General features: G+C 40.7%; 1 protein-coding gene across 3 annotated transcripts; it reads left to right on the top strand.

The window, feature by feature from the left end:
- The first annotated feature begins 1452 nt into the window (after positions 1 to 1452).
- Positions 1453 to 13885, top strand: traf2a (Tnf receptor-associated factor 2a). Of its 3 annotated transcripts, XM_055920170.1 has the most exons (10): positions 1476 to 1765; positions 2209 to 2287; positions 4128 to 4226; positions 5056 to 5217; positions 5427 to 5501; positions 6907 to 6981; positions 7141 to 7647; positions 9406 to 9583; positions 9776 to 9924; positions 10409 to 13885. In XM_055920170.1, the coding sequence occupies exons 1-10, from the start codon at positions 1578 to 1580 to the stop codon at positions 10625 to 10627; spliced, it is 1731 nt and encodes a 576-aa protein (XP_055776145.1). In that variant the 5' UTR covers positions 1476 to 1577; the 3' UTR covers positions 10628 to 13885. The 3 variants fall into 3 exon arrangements, with proteins under 3 accessions (XP_055776146.1, XP_055776144.1, XP_055776145.1); XM_055920171.1 differs by having other exon boundaries at positions 1453 to 1765; positions 7228 to 7647; positions 9776 to 10502; XM_055920169.1 differs by having other exon boundaries at positions 1454 to 1765; positions 9776 to 10502.
- The last annotated feature ends 790 nt before the right edge of the window (positions 13886 to 14675 follow it).

The raw sequence follows: 14675 nt of genomic DNA on the forward strand, positions 1-14675 counted from the left end.
AGTGCCAACTCAAACACTTGGCATGAATTACATTAACAAAAACTACAACATTGCGAATATTTCCTAGATGTAAGATTAACTTGATTTCTGGAATATCGTATAGCTTTGAAACCGTGAAATCACGTACTTATGAGGAAAATGGGCAGGTTACCCTGACTTTTAGACGGGATTGCATGACGACGTGAACGCGATTGGTCGACAGTCTGCCTGGCGGAGCTTCATACGTTGCACCAGTAATTTCTGCTGTGATTCTTATCTACTCCTTTTCTAATATCTCTGGTGGTACTTGCTCCATCAAGCTACACGTAGTTCGATTATTTTCTGGCTCACCCTGGCAGTTGCTATGGGTGAATACTGTACAAGGGGCAAGTAGCTAGCTACCGTAGCTAGACTTTTCATAGGCTTTCGATGGATTTCTTGTGACCACTGAACTTGAGCTATATATGAAAGGGATAGTTCACCCAAAATACACAATTACATATTGGTTTCCTTACGGTGTATGCAGTCTATGTACAATATATTACACAAAGCCATGCTTTGGTTTAGTTTCCCTGGCACTGTTTCCAAATCCTGTTTTAGCATTTGGGGCACAAATCTCATTCAAGTCATGGTACCGATATTAGCCATTTTCGCGCATCATGTTCATATCTATAAGTGACTTTGTTGAGCTTCACAGTGAATTCTAGATACGTTCGGATGATGTGGACATGGTGTGCGAAAATGGCAAATATCGGTACCATGACTTGAATGAGATTTGTGCCATTTGTACATGGAAATGTAACAGTATAACTTTAAACCGTCCCCTCGCCCCGACACTTGCGCGAGCCAGGGACCCTCTGCCAGGGACCCAACGGTCGCCCACGAAGCACGGTCGTTACCCATCGCTCCACAAAGGCCGCGGCCCTTGCAGAGCAAGGAGCAACCCTACTTAAAGTCTCAGAGCAAGTGACGTAACTGATTGAAATGCTACTAGCGCGTACCCGCTAACTAGCTAGCCATTTCACATTTCATTTCACACTTGTTCTTGATACCTTGTCTTGTTTTGAGGTGTTTTGGCTTATACCAGGTCTATTGGCAGGTTCCCACGTTTGTTACACAAAAGCAACGTCGAAAAAAAGAAGCATTGCAACATGTGTAATGGAAATGGCAGCTATAGGATAAATGTCCTAAAGATCAACAACATTTTTATCTGTTCGACAGTGGTGTCTTTTTCTTAATTAATGATGATTGCCGAATAATGATTAAAATCAGTGAAATTGTTAATTGCTGCATATTGCCTTTATTTTTGTTCAGTGTAGGTAAGTTAAATATTCTTCAAGAATCAATGGCTACATATTAATTTAAGTCAAACAATGTATGTAGCAACTGCAGTAAAAACAAATAGATGTTTCACATTTTTATCTAACTATGACAAGCTATTCATGTCCATAGCAGTGATTATATCTAAATGTAGATCACATGAATGTAGCAAAAACGTTGGAAGTTCGGCTTGAGTTCAATCAGCTGTTCCAGCCAAACATTGCTCTCCTGAAAGCGCCCCCAGCGGCAGCGTCATTCTCTTGCATGTTCGGGGAGAAATGGCTGCACAAGAGCCATCACCACCATCTTCACTGGAAGGCAACAAACCAGGGTTTCCTAAGAAAATTTTGGCGAACAACCTCGAAGAAAAACACATGTGTAATTCTTGTTTGAAAATATTGAGAAGGCCTCTACAAGCCCAATGTGGCCATCGTTTTTGTTCATTCTGTTTCAACAAAATTGTTAGGTGAGTGTCGTGCTCAGACTGATTGATGTTGCTCTACAAACGCTAACATTAGCTAGCTCTTTCGCTAGTTACACTTGCCCATAGTATTCATGAACAAGTTAACTGTCAGTGTATGTCAACACGTTGCGAGGCTTGCCAGGTGTTTATAAACTCAGTTAATCTATGGTCAAGTATTGATCTAGGTACTGTCACCCTGTTGTATCCCCACAATGACCTTGTTCAAACACATCAATGGTTCTGCAAGTGCAAGCTAACTACCCAGGGGACGAGGATTGTTAATGTTAACAGTCCGTAGGCAATCATCAGTGATTGGTTAGCTATAACGTTAGCTCTTGCAACTGGCTGTTAATTGAGATTAGGTAACAGTTAGCTAGCTAAATTAACTGTTTATCTGTATGTAGAAGACTAGAGAAATGGCTATGTTACATATTTTGTCTTTCAAGTTCTGGACCACATAAATGCAGTGCTTGCATCAAAGAGGACTTGTTTGAGGACCCCACATCTATTCTTAAAGAAGGCGGTGTAAGTACTTGTGTAATTGATTCAGATATTTGCACAGACTACTGTACATAGCTGACAGTAGCTAATATAATGTCAATGATTACCAGAGACTAAGTAGATTTTTTGTAACAGAGGCTATAGTAGTGCATTGATTTTGCAGTCTGTTAAACAGTATTATTCCTACTGACTAGACACTTAATTACATACTGTAACCCAGTGGTACTAGACAGATTGGATCTCCGTCTAGCAGTATAACATACACCTACCTCAGTGGAGGCCATTATTAAGAGCCATCCTCCCCTCAGCAGCCTCCACTGACCTAAATTGCGAGTTATTTACTGACCCGTGCTATACTTGTTTGGCAACACTTTTCCCACAGCCGAGCCTATATCCGTAGACGGTTCAGATTAGGAACTCGTTGTTTACATCGCTGAGCATTGCCCAAGAATAATTAAATCCAATGGTTAGATGCTACCACCCTTCCCCTCCTAATCAAAACTGAACATGAATGTCAATGTTTGCACATACACGCTCCATTCTACTTGTCTTGCGAGGCTGATTAGCTGGGACCAACAGGTGTGAAACGACAGGTGTCTGCTCAAAATTGGGGCACAACATTTGGCAAGATCGTTTTGTATGGCCCGGTGCCCCTGGTGAGTGGAGATTTCACGTAAGAACCAATGGATCCGTCTAAAATGTGCGAACTCCACCTACCCGGACAGAGTATGTGAGCGGAGTGTGAAGGCTGGAGTGTCGGCCTTCTCACCCGCTCTAATTTTGCTCCAACAGCACTCCCTTCTCGAGCTCAGGGCATGCCCGGCCCAGCATGCATTTGTAGTCTACTTGTGTGCTGTTATAGCCCCTTGCTTTATCTACTGTCATGGAGTTCGCTAAATATTTTCATAAAGAAACTGATAAAACACACAGGTGCTATATCAAGGTGACTTACAAAGATGAGGACCAAGAGCAAGAGAGGGCGTACAGTGATGTAGTGTCCACAACTAAATAATTATTTTGCAATGTGAAAAGACACGTATCCCAAAAGCATGATGGTGTACCAACACATGCTAAAAGAAAGGATCAAATTAAAGTTTATTTGCGCCGAATACAAAATAATCTAAATAATATAGCCTAAATAATTCATTTTCGTTCCTTCTTAGGCTCCCTGTCTGGCTCCTGACCTATTTAGTGTTTTTATATGCTGTTTAATACGACATGTAGCCTATTTGAAATGATGTGTGCTTCTTACATTCATATTTTCTTGTTTATTCAAATACTCTTCATTCAAGTCCAAATGGTTTGGTTTCAATACTTCAAAACCAATTGGTATGTCCAGGTAGTCACAACAATAGATGGGTGTTGGTTAAATTGTCATTTTAATGAATGGATCGAATTTGGAGCTACGTTTTTTTTCTTCCTGTGAGTGCAGAGGGGTTTTTAGTGGCGCTGTTGGAAAGGACATGCTCCATGAATGATGAGTAGGATTGCTCAACTCCGCTCATAGGCTCTTCACCCTGAGCACCGGGCCATGTTAAACGAACTCGTCCATGGAATCCATGTTTGGTTTTTATTTGGAATGGGGGGTGGTAGCATCTAACAATTGGGTTTAATTCTTTCTTGGGCACTACTCAGCGACCCAAAGAACGACTTTCGAATCAGAACCCACTGCGGATATAGGCTCGGACATGGGGAAAGTGTTGCCAAACAACAATAAGCTCAGGTTGGCAAATATCTCAGAAGTTTATAAGACTAAATTGGGCTATGCATACTGGTTTGGTGTTCTCATTTACTCAGAAAACATGTATGTGTTGAATCTTTGTGCTTTAATATTACAATAGTCTAACCTTCCCTTTCCCTCAAGGCTTTTCCTGACAATGCAGCGCGGAGAGAGGTGGAAGCATTGGCAGCTGTTTGTCCAAATGAAGGATGCACTTGGACGGGCAATATCAAAGAATATGAGGTATGGGATTGTTTTTTATTTCTTTATACCAAATAATGTACATGTTTAAAAACTTGTTAATAGTTGTAGGTTTTAAATATTCTGCTCCACTTTTAATTTAACGTCAAATTTGTGCAATCAATAAACACTTTTCCATCCATAGTTGTGAGTGATGTCATACCAAAAAAAATCATGACAGTTGTGATGGAAACAGGAAGTTTTGGTACAATTTTATAAATGCCGACAGATAATTTGTTCTTTCGACATGGTGGGATCTTTTTGTATCGGTAAAGCAAATGATGTGAGAAGTGGTGGTGGAAACGCCTTTATGTGCAAATATTGATATAAAACCATCAAATCAAAGTAAACTTGGAGTCACGCGATGATATGGTGTGTGGTTCTCCCTTGGGCTGTGGCGGTTATGACATTTTGTCAGCCGGTGATTGTCAAGCAAATGACTGCCGGTCTCACGGTAATTGACAGTTAATAAACATAAACACATTTAGCATCTCCTGCCTTCCACACACAGCCTATAAGCCACATATGCAGACCTTTGGAACATTTATGTTTGATGGAAAAACACTACGGGTGGGAAAGTAGCATATTATCTTCGTGGCGGATTTGAGAATATTTACATAAATCTGTCGCCGATTGGATGGAACCTAGCTATTGTCATTTGTATTTTTTGCAACTCTCAAATAGCACTGATAATTTAAAAAAATCCTGTTTCAATTACAGATGAACAAGTATAGAAAAAATTGCTACCTCTACTACATGAATGTTCTTAATAGATTACTAAACCTACAGTATATTAATTTGTTTTGAAGTGTTGTTGTCGTGTGTTTTCCAGGTGAACCACGAGGGAAAGTGTGACTTCATGGTCATTCTCTGTCCCTCCTGTAAAGAACTCATGAGAACCAATGAGCTGGAGCGCCACAACGAACGAGAATGTCCTGAGAGGACTTTAAACTGCAAATACTGCAAAGAACCTTTCCATTTCAAGAACATCAAGGTAAATCACCATACTTGTCTGCGTTTTGTTTCATTATCGAAATCAGATGTAGAACATGTACTGTTTTGTTATTGGGTGTAGCCTATATAAAAATACATTACATTTACATTTACATTTAAGTCATTTAGCAGACGCTCTTATCCAGAGCGACTTACAAATTGGTGCATTCACCTTATGACATCCAAAACATTAACAGTTTTGTTTTCTAGGCTCACGATGAGATCTGTCCAAAGTACCCTATGATTTGTGAAGGCTGCGCAAAGAAAAAGATTCCTAGAGAAAAGGCAAGGATGGACACATTGTTTACTGATTGATTAACCAATTAAAAATGTTGTTACAGTGCAATCGGAAAGTTTTCAGACCACTGAACTGACTTTTTCCAAAAAGTTTTTTTTTGCACTTTTACTGCAAAAGTATTCAGTTCCTTTCATGAGTTCTTTACAGGAGTATTCAGACCCCTTGACTTTTTCCAAATTTTGTTACGTTACAGCCATATACTAAAAATGATTAAACAAACCATTTTCCTCATCAATCTACACACAATACACCATAATGACAAAGAAAAAACATTATTATTTTTTTTTTTGCAAATGTATTAAAATAATTGAAGTACCTTATTTACATAAGTATTCAGACCCTTTGCAGTGAGACCTGAAATTGCGCTCCGGTGCATCCTGTTTTCATTGATCACCCTTGAGATGTTTCTACAGATTGGAGTCCACCTGTGATAAATTCAATTAATTGGACATGATTTGGAAAGACACACACCTGTCTATATAAGGTCCCACAGTTGACAGTGCATCTCAGAGCAAAAGCCAAGCCATGAAATCGAAGGAATTGTCCGTAGAGCTCCGAGACAGGAATGTGTCGAGGCACAGATCTGGGGAAGGGTACCAAAAAATGTCTGCAGCATTGAAGGTCCCCAAGAACACAGTGGCCTCATCATTCTTAAATGGAAGAAGTTTGGAACCACCAAGACTCTTCCTATAGCTGGCCGCCCGGCCAAACTGAGCAATAGGGGGAGAAGGGCCTTGGTCAGGGAGGTGACCAAGAACCCGATGGTGACTCTGACAGAGCTGCAGAGTTCCTCTGTGGAGATGGGAGAACCTTCCAGAAGGACAACCATCTCTGCAGCACTCCACCAATCAGGCTTTTATGGTAGAGTTGCCAGACGGACGCCACTTCTCAGTAAAAGGCACATGACAGCCCGCTTGGAGTTAACCAGAAGGCACCTAAAGACTCTCAGACCATGAGAAACAAGATTCTCTAGTCTGAATCCAAGATTGAACCTAACAGAGCTTGAGAGGATCTGGGAATGGGAGAATCTCCACAAATACACGTGTACCAAGCTTGTAGAGTCATACCCAAAAAGATTCCAGGCTGTAATCGCGACCAAAGGTGCTTCAACAAAGTACTGAGTGAAGGGTATAAATACTTGTGTAAATTTTATATTTCTGTTTTTTCAAAATTTGCTAACATTTCCAAAAACCTGTTTTTGCTTTGTCATTATGGGGTATTATGTGTAGATTGATGAGGAAATAAACTAAATGAAGCCATTTTAGAATAAGGCTGTAACGTATCAAAATGTGGAAAAAGTCAAGGGGTCTGAATACTTATGAAAGGTACTGAATATTTTTGCAGTAAAAGTGCTTGGATGTTGCTTGATATAAGTTTGTTCTCTCCCTGCAGTATGTGGACCACATCAAGTTCTGCAGTAAATTCAGAGCACCTTGCAGATTTCACGTCGTTGGCTGTGATATGTCTGTAAGTGAACTTTATTTTATCATTACTATATGGATGCCACCTGTAAGTTTACTGGGTGAAATTGGAGTGGATATCTTAAGATTACCAGTTTTTGTGAATGTGTTGGCCTTAACCCTACTGTGTATGTGTGTGTGTTTGTATGCAACAACTTTGCCCAAGGTGGAGAAGGAGAAGACCCATGACCATGAGCGTGCATGTTCCTACGAACACTTAAATCTACTCTTGCATTTCATCATGGGCATCAAGGTGAGCCTGGAGAGCTTGCAGCCCCAGAGCCTGGAGCTCGCAGGTCACAAGATCCACGAGCTGCACCAGGCCTTGAGAGAGCTGGAGTTGAAGCTGGGACAGCTGACTCTGGGTGAGGGAGCCCCCGTGCAGGGAGCCTGTGCCCCTACCCTTCCTACCCTGGCCCTCCCTGCCCTGGCCACCTCCTTCACCCCCCTGCCCAGTGCGGTGGGCGCTGCCCTGGAGCTGCAGCTCCACAGTGAGAAGACCAAGGTGGCAGAGCTGAGCCGGCGGTGCCAGGAACTGGAGCTGAAAGTGGGCACCTTCGAGAACATTGTCTGCGTCCTCAACCGAGAGATGGAGCGCTCCTCCACCACCATCGAGGCCTACAACCGCCAGCATCGCCTGGACCAGGACAAGGTGGAGATCCTCAATAACAAGGTAAGGAGGAAGACATCCCCAGTCCCCACTCTGCTTCTATCGACACCAGTCAACTTGCCTCTCTTGTGGCCTGGCTGGTCTAGTGCTAATGCCGCAGCCATTGGCACACATGTCTAAGGTGTTGTCTTTGGTCTGTTACTAGTCCAATGCTCTAACCACTAGGCTACCTGCCACCCCATATAAGGAGGTTTGTAATGGCTGGTTCAGAATGCCACCATGGCGCAGCTATCAGAATGCAGATTAAATGAGGTGACAGAGCAGGGATCCAAATACTGTGTTTTTATTGCACATACAGACACAGGAGTACGTGGGGGAAGGGTTGCAGGATAAGGCATTGTTGTGGTTTACTAGGGAAATACAACAGGGAGATACAAACACCTATTAAAAGGAAAAGAAACTGAAATGCATCTTACTAACAAATTGTGGATATTGGAAATTGTACTAAGGAATATGGCAGCAACATTATTATTATTATTATTACTATTATCAAACTAAAATTATCTTAACATTAACATTTATACATTAGTAAGGAAGACTAGAGGGCAAAACCTACTGCTTGAGTAGTCAAGGGGTGCTAATGAGCAGAGTTTGGACAGCTGAGGTGAGTGTCAAGGAAGGGGTAAGGCCTAAGGTTAGGGCTGAGGGCATGAGCCTTCAAAACAGGTACAGAATTGTTTCTAATATTATTATTATTATAATGATATGATTTTCTCCCCAATTTCGATCTTGTCTCATCTATGCAACTCCCCAATGGGGTTGGGAGGCAAAGGTCGAGTCATGCGTCCTCCGAAACATAACCCGCCAAACCGCGCTTCTTAACACCCGCCCACTTAACCCTGAAGCCAGCCGCACCAATGTGTCGAAGGAAACACAGTTCAGCCTGCAGGAGCCCGGCCTGCCACAAGGAGTCACTAGAGCACGATGTGCCAAGTAAAGGCTCCCCGGCCAAACCCTCCCCTGACCCGGACACCGCTGGGCCAATTTGTGCGCCGCCGTATGAGACTCCTCAAACCGCTGCACCACTCGGGAGGCCCCAGAATATGTTTTTTAAGACCATAGCTAGGTTTTCATCCAATTGCCAACATATATCTATGCAAATATTCTAAAATCTGCACCAGAGATGGGTTTCTATCAAATTGACTTGTTGCTGATAAAAGGCTGTGCGTGATAACGTAGTTTACATTAAAATAACTTTTGTGGTTAAATTGCCATGTACCGAAGAAAAAAATACAAGTTAAATGGGTTTCCAGCGCATTTTTCACATATACAGTGCGGGTATAGCCTACATAATGAGATTATTATGGGCAAAAGAGCAAGATTCTTTTTATTTGACAAACTGCAGCCAAGCATCGATAATCATGTCACCAGAAAAAGTCCCTTGATATTTATTGAAAGGAGCATCAAGCTCATCACCTTGCACTTTGACACCCTGGGAAGTTTATCATAACTTATTTTATCTGTAGCCTTCGTAGTGGGAAGACCACGCAACACGTCATCGCGTGTTTCCAAGTTTACTTCAAAATGTTTTTAAAGTAAATATTTGCTCATAAAAACGTTCCCACTGTCATTTCTCCCCTAATTTTACTTACACAAAAAAATCCCACTTTGTCTAGTGTGTTTGGTTGACATTTGTGAAGTTCACTGACAAATTAGCTGTTTCCATCAGGCCTGTCGTGAAATGTTTCATCCGCCATGTACTTTACTCGCATAAAAAGGTCGGATGGAAACCTGGTTAATTCCTGTCTTTTGTTGCTGCAGGTGCGTCAGCTGGAGAGAACTGTGGGCCTGAGAGACCTGTCCATTGTGGAGATGGAGGGGAATATTCGGGAAATGTCTGCAGCTACGTTTGATGGTATCTTTGTCTGGAAAATCTCCGATTTCACAAAGAAAAGACAGGACGCTGTTGCTGGCAGAGCCCCAGCTATGTTCTCCCCAGGTAATGTTTTTTACATTTTTTATCTACCACTTTTATAATTCAAACATCAAAGTAAACCACTCTATGGTACATTGTGCCTAATGTCCAATCATGCATTCTGTATTACTCTATTTTATAATTGTTCATTCATGTTTGAAAAATGGTCTGGTTCTGACAAGGCTTACTTCCTAATCATGTTTATTCATTTTGTAGCATTTTTCACCAGCAAATATGGCTACAAGATGTGCCTACGGATTTATCTGAATGGGGATGGGACGGGACGGGCCAGTCACTTGTCTCTGTTCTTTGTGGTGATGAGGGGACACAGTGACGCCCTCCTCAAGTGGCCCTTCAACCAGAAGGTAAAACTCACTCCTATAACATATGTTATATATCCTACCTGCAATATATACTGTACGTTAAACACTCATTACCCTTTTGAACAATATTTCACTCATGATATCTTGAATGCGTTGCTGCTTGTACCCTTTTTGTTCGTTGTGTGTGATACTGTGAGAAGCAGCATGTTAATGTCAGTGTTGTATCTACTGTACCTGTATCATAATGACTGGAATGACAAAGGTCATTATTTATTTCAAGGGCAGTAACATCACTAGTAGCTATCTGCCCTTCTGCCTGGTCTAATCTTGGTATTTGTCTTGCATGGTAAATGTAGGTAGATAAATGTTTATTTTGTACATTTTAATCAGTTCCTTGCTACTTGTGTATATTTGTAAAAACAAAATAAACAATTGTTCGTCACAAAAGCATGAATCTTGTCATTGAGGCTCGATGTACAGTAGGCCTAGCCTAGATGTAGCGATCTGCCAATCCTCTTGTGTTCAGGTGACCCTGATGCTGCTGGATCAGAATAACCGAGAGCACATCATCGATGCCTTCCGTCCCGACATCTCCTCCTCCTCCTTCCAGAGGCCCGTCAGTGACATGAACATCGCCAGCGGCTGCCCACTCTTCTGCCCTCTTCCCAAACTGGACACCAAAAACTCCTACATACGAGATGATACTATATTCATCAAGGCTATTGTTGACCTCACTGGCCTCTAGGTACATAGTGTGTCCACTGCCCAGGCTCTCTCCCTTGGTTACTTATGTAATCCACTTGTAGGGGTCTGCCATGCCATCCAGGGGCCTTGCTGTGCTGTTTTATGTCTCAAATGGCACCCTATTCCCTATGTCGTGCACTACTTTTGCCCAGAGCATTATGGGCCCTTGTCCAAAGTAGTACACTACATGGGGAATCGGGTGCCATTTGGAACACGTCCGAGATCTTCGGTTAGTATGTGGTTTCTTGGCTGGTTGAAGAGTCCACCATTCACAGCACAGTGTTGTGCTAGCCATCATTTAGCTTGACGCCATTGTTACCAAGCAACCAATATCACAATCACATTTTGCGATGTAGTTCTTGTTAAATTGAAAATAGAAAGTGTTGTTTGAGATTTCCCTTCAGTTAGTGGGACAGCCGTTTGCTGTTATTCTATTGATACAACTATGCTACTGCTAACGCTTGTACCATGGACCTCTGGCACTTTAGCTTTGTAGGATGAAAACAGAAACAGCGCAATGGTCATTCTGTTAGCGTTAGGCGCTTGTGTAACTGCATTTGATGCTAGATATTTGGTAAACCACTCATTTCGAGCAACTTTTGCATAGACAGACGTGGAGTTCCAACAACTACAATTGATGCCCATTATCTTACATTTTAAGTGGTCAGCTTGGCACATACTTTGCAGTGCATTTAAGAGTAGGCATTTGAAGTCATCTGACATTTGTGTCAAGCGTTGTGTGCGTCTAATCTCAAGTCCTGTGTTTGTAGTGGTGGCAATTTCTTGAATTCCATGAATTCCAGGTGCAGTATTTGGATTTTGAATCAATGTTGTCTGCGCACATTTTCTTTCCTCTTTTTGAGCTGAGTTGCTATATTAGTTTGCATGTTGGATCTGTGGAAGATACACTGTAGTTTGCAACAGGGTAGTTCACTAAACCTGAATCGCAGCGACCGAGAAGTTGTCATCAGCCTGGTGTTATAGCTTGACGTGGGAAGGACTTTTATTGGGAAGAGATCAAGGATTGTTTACAAATCACTAAACAGGGTCTTAGAAATCTAATGACATTCAAGGGTAAATGTTTATTTGTATTAGTGTTTTCTTCACAGCTTTGAGCTGTTCATTGATTCCAGATCAAATCTGTGACCTAGCTTTTACGATAAGAAGTGCCTGCATCCGTCATAAGTTAATTCTGATCAAGGAGCCGTTGAACTGTTGATGTGCTCTCCTGTGAAATAGATGGATCCAAAAAAGTTTCAGTTGTGTGAAAAAGAGCAGTTCTATATCCTTATAAAAACCCTTTACTGTGGTGTATTTTGGTATGTTCATATGTCCGGTGAAATAATTGTTTGATTTTACTACACCACACAGGCCTAAATATTGCACACTGATGAATTCATGTCATTATATCTGGGATCCTTCAGTTGAATAGGGGAGTCTTAGATAACTAACAATTGGCTTTACATCTAAATGCAAATTAACCCAGGATGTTTTCAAGCCAGTCTCAACACATATTGAAACCTCTCTGTGCATGAGGTGTTTCAATAAAGATAAACATAATATTAAGTATTGGTTAACTTTAAAGAACAACATTTTATTTGTAATTGTTCTTAATATATGATTGAGTGTTCTATTGCTAATTTACGTCACATACGCAAATCGGCAAATGCTGTTAAATTACAGGTTTTGCTATTGATGTATGCAGAGAGTGAAATATAGTTACATATACTCTCCTCCGTATTTATCTGGACATTGAAGAAAACATTTGTAAATCTCACCCTATACGCCAGCATTTTGGATTTGAGATCAAATGTTTCCTATGAGACGACAGTACAGAATGTCACCTTTTCATTTGAGGGTATATTCATCCATATCTGTTTTACCATTTAGAAATGAAAGAACTTTATGTATCTAGTCTCCATTCAGTACCTATTGGGAAAAACATAATCCGATACACAACAAAAACAAACTGTAAATGCATCCAACAAGATTGTGGAGTCACAAGCTTGATGTAGTCCTTTCGTGCTAGGAATATGGGACCAAATATACAACTTTTGACTACTTTAATACACTATATGTGGATTTGTCCAAATACTTATGAATTAATAGGGGGACTAGATACATAAAGTGTTTTCATTTCTAAACAGTAAAACAGATATGTATGAAAATACCCCTCCAAAAAGTGACATTCTATAGTGTCGCCTCATGAGACATTTGATCTCAAATCCAAAATGCTGGGGAATAGGGCAACATTTGCAAATTTTTGCTCCACTGTCCAAATAAATACGGAGGGGAGTTTATCTATAGAATATATATATATATGAGAGATTTTATTTATTGATAACATATTATACTGTATGTTGAGATGGTTTAAAAGCATGTCTGGGCTCATTTGAATTGATGTAGGCAAATCAAGAATATAAATATCAGTGGGAACGTTTCTTGATTTCCTCAACATTTTGAGGGTAAAGACATGTTCAATTGCAGTTTACACGCCTTCAGTAATCAGTCTGAGAAATTGTCTGTGGTATTGTTTGTACATGCATAAATAATATACTATTTATTTTATCTAGCCAGTAGACATGGTTGTCATCTCCCATTATGCAGACTGCATGTACAGTTGTGTTAATTATAACATATACATGCTGCTAGAATATATACAATTATTCTCATACTAGTCTACGCTGTAGCATATTACATCCATATCTTTGCATTTATGTGCCAACTATTGCTAATTGATATGGTATCTATTTTTGTATGTCTTGCAAAAGTAACTTTGTGTTGTAACATTAATTTGATCGTCTTAAGGCTGTGGTTAATAACGTTTTCAGTTCTCTCCCCCTCCATAGACTTTCAGCAGTGCCATCTGATGATCATACTGATCTGCACATGATCTATGAGGTAATTACCTTAGAAATAGAATCACTAGAATAGGCCTGCAGGAACCTCAGACCATGGCATGTTCACTGGTAAATTCATGGGTACACTCCAAATGGCAAACCTTGTATTCTATTTCTACGGGGACATTACTCACCACTCCTTTTTTTTTCTGTCCATCCAAATGTGTTGAATGCTCTGTTGCTTGTTTCATCTTGATCAATTTGTTGCTTTAGCAAGGTTTTGCATGAGTCCTTGCCTGTTAAGGGGAAACATCAAACGTACTGTATCGTCATAGGAAATACCCTCTATGGTTACATTGCAAGACGTTGTTCGTTAGATGCTGTTATTCTTTAGTCATATATAAAAACATGTTTCTCTACCTGGACTACTTTTTGTTATTGTCTTTGCTCCTTGTTTTTCTTTTCTTGATATTTCCAAACTACTGACTGAAGGTCAAATCAAAGATAATTAGTCCTATACACATGTTTTAAAATGTGATAAGTCAGTTGGTTTCCAGAACTCATTTCACCACATGGGGGCACACTATACTAGCGGTTGAAAAAGTAATGTATGGTAAGGAAAATAACAATTGTGTTACATCAGAGACCTGACAAGTTTTATTGAGAAGAAAATGGAAAGAAATGGGATTGGAAATTGATAAACAAATCTGATTCTAATCATATAAAATGTCATTGCCAAATGAAAGAACATGGATCTTATAATAAACATCCTGGCTAATTTAATGGATGAAAATACAGGGGTACTAGAAAGTTTTCCTTTTATATGATCTGTTTGCCCCTTACATGACACTCTGCTCTACCCTCCTGTCCCCTCTTCTCTCATGTCACACTCACACATAGTCCTTAAGGTATGACAGAAAGGACATGTAGAATGGTGCGGAGAGGACACCCTCTGTGCTGATGTTTTTCCCAGAGCTCAGTCTTACTTCAGAGACCCTGTGGTTTAGGTCTGTGTGGTGTGTATCCCCATCTTCCTGACAAAACTATGTCTGTGAGAGTGTCTGATCTCTGTTGGATAGTAGAGGTTCTGTCAAAGCCTCTTTCTTTTCATGTTCCACAAACAATGGCCCCCTTGTATAGAGAGCCCATCCAAGATGGCACCAGCTTATTCTACATCTGTTGCTGTATGTACATCATTGGCTCCTTATT

This window comes from Salvelinus fontinalis, chromosome 4 (genome assembly GCF_029448725.1).
Source record: "Salvelinus fontinalis isolate EN_2023a chromosome 4, ASM2944872v1, whole genome shotgun sequence".
NCBI lineage: Eukaryota > Metazoa > Chordata > Actinopteri > Salmoniformes > Salmonidae > Salvelinus > Salvelinus fontinalis.